Source organism: Andrographis paniculata, unplaced genomic scaffold, assembly GCF_009805555.1.
Source record: "Andrographis paniculata isolate CXL003 unplaced genomic scaffold, ASM980555v1 Contig37END, whole genome shotgun sequence".
Taxonomy (NCBI): Eukaryota; Viridiplantae; Streptophyta; class Magnoliopsida; order Lamiales; family Acanthaceae; genus Andrographis; species Andrographis paniculata.
In genome coordinates, this window is record NW_026137570.1 from 3,290,774 (window position 1) to 3,297,734 (window position 6,961).

Genomic DNA, 6,961 nt, shown 5'->3' on the forward strand with positions numbered 1-6,961 from the left:
CTCTGATACCTATTGTTGGAACTTATCAGAAAAACGTGGACAGTATATTTTTGTCTATACAAGTCACAATTGAATATATATTTTACCACACTACGTAGCTCAACGTAACGTTCAGTTGAACGACGGATGAAGGCTGAAATAATTATTGAAGACTAAGATGAAGGTTGTCGTGCGTACTCAGAGGAGGTGACCATAGCTGATGACATGATTGACAGAGAGATCTCGGAATTGTTTCTTGTGGGGATATTTCATTTGCGTGTTTAGGGGAATGATGTGACTTTTGTTATTTCATTCAGCCTTTATTATGGGTGTGCATCTTTGGGTAAATTTATCCATATATAAAGCTAATTTCTTGGTGGAAAAAGCCTTTCTAGGAAACCCAAAGACAGTGACGGTATGTTTGTTTGTGAGTTTTAGTTTTTGGGTCGGATTTATTAATGGTAAAAAATTGAATTTGAATAATTGTTTGATGTAATATAAACAGAGGTTGACATGATGTTTTGAATATAAAATAAATTGTTAGTATAATATAAAAAGAAAAATAATTGTTTAATGTGATATTGTTTTAAGGAAAAAAAATGTAAATAGTAAAAACCAGTAAAACCTACTAATAAAGAACGCAACCAAGTTTAGAGGACTAACAGTAGATAAATCTGGTTTGTTGTTCATTGGGTGAAGATTGATTTTGATTTTAGTTTCTATTCTTTATTTTGCTCTTAAACTAGTTCTCATCTAGATTCAGATGTCACATAACATTTTGTTTACTTCTTTGCTGCCGGAGAACAATTTTGATTGATAGAGCGGCTAGAGTTTTTGTGAGTTTCTGTTTTTTTTAGGGGTTCTTTGACTGTTTTTATTATTATTCCACACTCTTAATTACCATTCTCTCCCCTCTCTCTAATAATAATAATAATAGTAATTAATTTGGTGGTTATGAAAAAAATAATAATACTTAATTTCGTGTTCATGGTGAAGAGTGAGGTATACAACAATCTTTGCCCTACATCTTTTGGTTCTTCTTCAACCTTCAGTCAAATTCTGTAATTTCAACCAGTAGCTGGAATTTTTTCTTCTCCAATCTAATTCAGTGAACAAGATATGTCTTTCTCCGGCCAACAGGGAAAACCTCAATTGCAGCTCCACTATTTTACTCTCCCGCCAGAGCTGCAGTGGAAGAACAAACCCCACACATTCTCCAGAAGGACCCCTCGCCGCCGCCCCCATGGAATCAAGAGCTATAAATTCATCTACTCCATCCCTTTGTGGCGATTCCTCCACTGCAGCCGCGGCAGGTTCTTCTGTTTCAGGAAAATCTGTCTCCAAACTGTCGCTGGCGGGATATAATTCCTCAAGAATATGCAAATCTGTCGCCAGCCACTCAGCCGCGGTTTCTCCAACTTCTGAATCTGTAGAAAGAAATAGAACACTTGCAGACAATAAGAGCAAATTCTGCTTATCCACACCCAAATCTAAAACAAAAATCAAAATCAAAATGAAACTTCCCTCAACAAACCAAAAAGTACACCTGCTCCCGAACCTTAATCCACCCCCACAGGTGGACAAAAATGCAACTGAGGATATCAAGACCTGGAACCTGAGGCCGCGGAAACCATTACAAAATAATACCGTCAGCAAGGCTTCAGATCCAGCTGAGGAGGATGTCCACAAGGAAGTGAAGAATAAAAAATCTTAGTCCCAGAAGAAGGAAAAGACTGATCCATCCTCGACATTGCTGTCGCCGCCGGAAAAAGAGGAGGCTGGGCATTACGGTTCCTTTGAGAAAACAGCAGGTGGAAAAGGATATTGTTGTTGGGAGTAATTCTGATTATGTATTTGGTTGATTATATGATTAGTTATATATTATAATTTGTCATTATTTATTCCATTAATTTCCTAGCTAGTTATGTCTATTTAGAATTCAAATTTAAAATTGTGTCTGTTAGTGTTGAAAGGTCGTGTCTATTAGAATTATAAGATTGTATACATTGGTCTTGTAGGATATAAAAAATATACAGATGGTGTATCAGTCTTTTTTATTATCATAGAAATCATTTAGATTTGTTTTGCATATTCCCGATCTTTAATTTGTGAATTTAATTTCTAACACTTGGTATCAGAGCCAAGTTGATGCCCAAGTATCTCAAACTGAAAAATATGTCGATAGAAGAAGGAGGAGGAAAGGAGGGCGGTTCAGTCCCGTTTCAATGTCCCATGTTAACTCAGAAAAATTATACGACATGGGCGATAAAGATGGAAGCCATAATGGATTCTCAGGGGATCTGGGACTCCATCGAACCACCGGCCGGAGAGGCGGTGAGCGATAAAAAGAACAAGATGGCTAGGGCTTTTATATTCCAAGCAGTTCCAGAAGACATCCTTCTGCAAGTGTCGAAGAAGAGGACCACGAAGGAAATCTGGGAGGCATTGAAGACAAGATATCTTGGAGCCGATCGGGTGCAAAGGGCAAGACTGCATACGCTGAAGAGTGATTTCGAAAGGTTGCGAATGAAAGAAGGTGAGACGATAGATGAATTTTCTGGAAACTTGAGCGCCATGGTATCAAAATTTAATAATCTTGGTTCAACAATTGAAGACAATACACTTGTTCGGAAAATTCTTGATTCAGTTCCGGACATGTATTTACTTTTGGTTGCTTCAATTGAACAATGTTGCGACTTAGATACCATGCCATTCGAAGAAGCTATTGGCCGACTCAAAGCTTATGAAGATAGGTTGAAGCTTCGCAGTGGAAATACAAGCAATGAGGGAAGTTTATTACTCACTAAGACAAATTTTCAAAAGAATCAGAATACTTCGGGAGGAAGTTGGGCATCAGGTAGAAGAGGACGTGGATCTTACCATCACGCTAAAGGCGGCCGGTATGGTGGTCGTGATAGAGGAGACGGACGAGGAAAAAGTGAACATGTCAATTTTATACAATCTCGAGATTTCAGGTATAATCAACACAAGGGCAGAGATAAGCGCCACATAAAATGTTTTAATTGTGAAAAATTTGGGCATTGTGCGTCAGAATGGAAGTCATCGTCGAACGAGAAAAACAATGAAATAAATCTAGCCCAAGCGCAAGAGAAGGAACCTGCACTACTTTTAAGTGTTTACGGGGAAAACACATTACCTAAGGTATTGCTTAATGAAGATAAAGTGCTCCCAAATCAGAGTGAAAGAGATGGTGATGATGTATGGTACTTAGATAATGGTGCAAGCAACCATATGACGGGGAAACAAAATCTTTTCGTTGAACTTAACAAGGAGATAATGGGTCAAGTTTGTTTTGGTGACGGGTCCAAAGTACAGATTGAAGGAAAGGGATCCATCTTATTGAAGTGCAAAAATGGCGAACACAAAGTTATTTATGAAGTGTACTACATTCCACCCTTGCGGAGTAATATTCTAAGCTTAGGGCAATTAACAGAGGAAGGATACAAGGTAGAAATGTTGAACGAACACTTGAAGGTTCATGATGAACATGGGAAATTGATCATGAAGGTGCAACGGTCGAAAAACCGTGTGTACAAGATTAATCTTCATACCATACATGTCATGGACCGAAATTGATCAACTACACAAGACACGGAATAAACTAACTACAACGGAACTATCAAAAGAACAACGAGAAAGAACGAACAATTAAACGGAACTAACTAAGCAAGAAAAGAACAAATTAACTCAGCGGAAACGAATAAAGTGAGAAAAAGGATAATTGAAAGAGAAGCAAACCTAAGTAAGTACTAACGTAAGCATGACCCGATACCCTTCTAGCATCGAACCATCCTCCACAAAGGCACCACCTCGGTCGACACTTTGGAGAGCTCTTCCATCTTCCCCAAATGCCATGAACTTGAGGCTTTATACTCAAACCCGAATTTTTGAACTAAACCCCATGGAGCATGCAATGGAATTGCATTCCATGAAATATTAGACTAAAAGAGAAAGTATTGCTATCAAGTATAACTTTCCATAAAAAGGAAATGATCATAAATGATCAAATATTTACAAAAATATTCTTGCTTGGTGTGTCTTACAATGCACCTTAAGGGTCCTATTTATAGGAGTGGGGGAAGGGGCAAGTGGAGTGATTTTCCAATGTGGGATAGGTTGTGTATAAGTAAGTAACCTCCACATGAGTGACACCTAGCTAATGGTCCCCCCTTGCATGTGAGAGGCATGTGAGAGTTTATTATATTTATATATATATATATATAAGTGGTTCCAATGGATGGTCCCCCCACTTGAGAATGTGTAACATAGGTTTATATAATTACGTATTAAACCCTCTATTTTAGCAAACTCCTAGGTTTGCAAAACTTTTCCTTTAGTTGTCCGATTGAGGCGTTGCAAGCTCCAATGTAACCTTTACAACCATGGCACTCGCCCTAGGCTTTCCATCAAGTCCTCGCATGTTGTAACATAGTCCGTCCGTTGGGCCCCAATTCTCTAATTTCTTTATCATGCCTTGCAATTTTTCAATGCACGCTTTTGCTCGAGCTCTCAAGACTGGTCCGATTGGAATATGTGGAATTGCAAGTCCCGATCTTTTCGTATCCATGTCAATACAAGCAGTTTGTCTTGCCATAAGCTCGATGATGAAGCATGGTTATGGCATGCGAGGCTCGGTCATATAAAATTCGGGATATTGGAGTTGATGGTTGAGAAAAATATGGTGCGTGGTGTGCCAAGAGTGAAGCACCCGAAACAAGTCTGCAAAGGGTGCTTGGTGGCTAAACAAACTCGCCAACCTTTTCCAAAGGAAACTGAGTATCGTGTTTCATCCCCACTGAAACTAGTCTATGCACACCACAAAGATTGGGAGGAAATAATTATTTTCTGCTGATTGTAGATGACTACAGCAGGTTTATGTGGGTTTACATTATCAAAACAAAAGATGAGGAATTCCCGGCATTCAAGAAATTCAAGGCACAAGTCGAGAGTGAAAGCGCATATAAGGTAAAAATGCTAAGGACTGACCGAGGAGGTGAATTCACGTCACAACAATTCAACGAATTCTGTGATAAAGAGGGCGTGAAAAGGCAACTCTTGGCACCATACAGCCAACAACAAAATGGGGTTGTGGAGCGTCAAAATCGAACTGTTCTTGAAACAACGAGATCCATGTTAAAGGCAATGAGTGTACCAGAAAATTTGTGGGGTAAAACAGTCCGGCATGCAGTGTATATTTTAAATAGAGTTCCGACAAAAGGTTTGAAGAGCATGACACCGTATGAGGGCTGGAAGCGGAAGAAACCATCTCTTGAACATGTCAAGATTTTTGGTTGTATTGCGCATGTGAAGACATCAACGAATCACTTAACAAAATTAAGTGATCGAAGCTCAAAAATGATTTATATGGGAATCAAACCTTGTAGCAAAGCTTATCGTCTCTATGATCCTCTTCGAGATAAGATATGTGTTGCATGTGATGTAATTTTTGATGAAAAAGCCAAATGGAATTGGAGTGAACAGCAAGGCACTCAATCAAGCACAAGATTTGGATGGTTTAATGAGCACGTTCCTGGTGGAGATGAAGGTGATAGTCGAGATCCAGTTGGTGATGGAGTTGGAAGTCCAATACATCAATTCGAAACAACTAATGACCAGACTCTGCCGTTATCAGTGACAAGAAGTGCAGACTCCTTAAGGAATTCAGCCTCTCGAGATAGTCCATTGATTCAGACATCTGATGGTAGCCAAGAAGCCAGTCAGACAGCATTCGATCACACACCCATTCGTGGGTTTCGCTCTCTTTCGGACGTTTATGCACAATCAGATGTTGTAGAGGGTGAAGGAGAAGAATTGACGTTTGTTGGAGAGGAGCCGACATCATTCCAGGAGGTGTCTACTGATGCAAATTGGAAGGAGGCGATGCAGAAGGAACTTGAAGCAATAAACAAAAATCAAACATGGAAATTGACAACACTTCCCCAAGGAAAGAAACCCATCGGACTGAAATGGGTTTTTAAATTAAAGAAAGATGCTGAAGGCAATATTGTGAAACACAAAGCAAGGTTAGTGGCAAAGGGATATGTACAAAGACAAGGAGTGGACGTTGAGGAAGTGTTTGCACCGGTAGCTAGACTTGAAACTATACGGTTGCTATTGGCGTTGGCAGCTTCGCAAGGATGGCGTGTCCACCATTTGGATGTAAAGTCGGCATTGTTGAATGGCATTATACAGGAAGAAGTGTATGTATCCCAACCTGATGGTTTTGTTGTCACAGGAAAGGAAACATTTGTGTATAAATTACACAAGGCTCTTTATGGATTACGACAAGCCCCAAGAGCATGGAATATTCGTCTTGACAGCGCACTTAAAGGAGTTGGCTTTCAGCGGTGCCCACAAGAGCAAGCTGTGTAAAAGAAGTGCATGTCTAAAGATCTGTTGATAGTTGGCGTGTATGTAGACGATTTGATTTTGACCGGAACAAGTGAAAGGCTGATTTGTACATTCAAAAGGGAGATGCAGAATGTATGTGGATAACAGATCTGCCATATCCTTGATGAAGAATCTGGTCTTTCCCGGAAGAAGTAAACACATTGATACCAAATTTCATTTTATTCAAGAATGCGTTGAAGGGGGTTCGATCTATGTAGAGCATATCAGTGGAGAGGAACAAAAGGCTGACATCTTGACCAAGGCACTACCCAAACTAAAGTTCATAGAGATGAGAGATTTAATCGGAATTGAAGATCTAGAACACATGAAGCAGAATTAAGGGGGAGAGTGTTGGGAGTAATTCTGATTATGTATTTGGTTGATTATATAATTAGGTATATATTATAATTTGTCATTATTTATTCCATTAATTTCCTAGGTAGTTATGTCTTCTGTTAGTGTTGAAAGGTCGTGTCTATTAGAATTATAAGATTGTATGCATTGGTCTTGTAGGATGTAAAAAATATACACATGGTGTATCAGTCTTTTTTTTTATCATAGAAATAATTTA

At 39.1% G+C, this 6,961-nt stretch overlaps 1 protein-coding gene across 1 annotated transcript; it reads left to right on the forward strand.

The window, feature by feature from the left end:
* Window positions 1-2,250: 2,250 nt before the first annotated feature.
* LOC127250461 (uncharacterized) lies at window positions 2,251-3,576 on the forward strand. The gene has a single exon (XM_051273764.1). The coding sequence runs from the start codon at window positions 2,251-2,253 to the stop codon at window positions 3,574-3,576; it is 1,326 nt and encodes a 441-aa protein (XP_051129721.1).
* The last annotated feature ends 3,385 nt before the right edge of the window (window positions 3,577-6,961 follow it).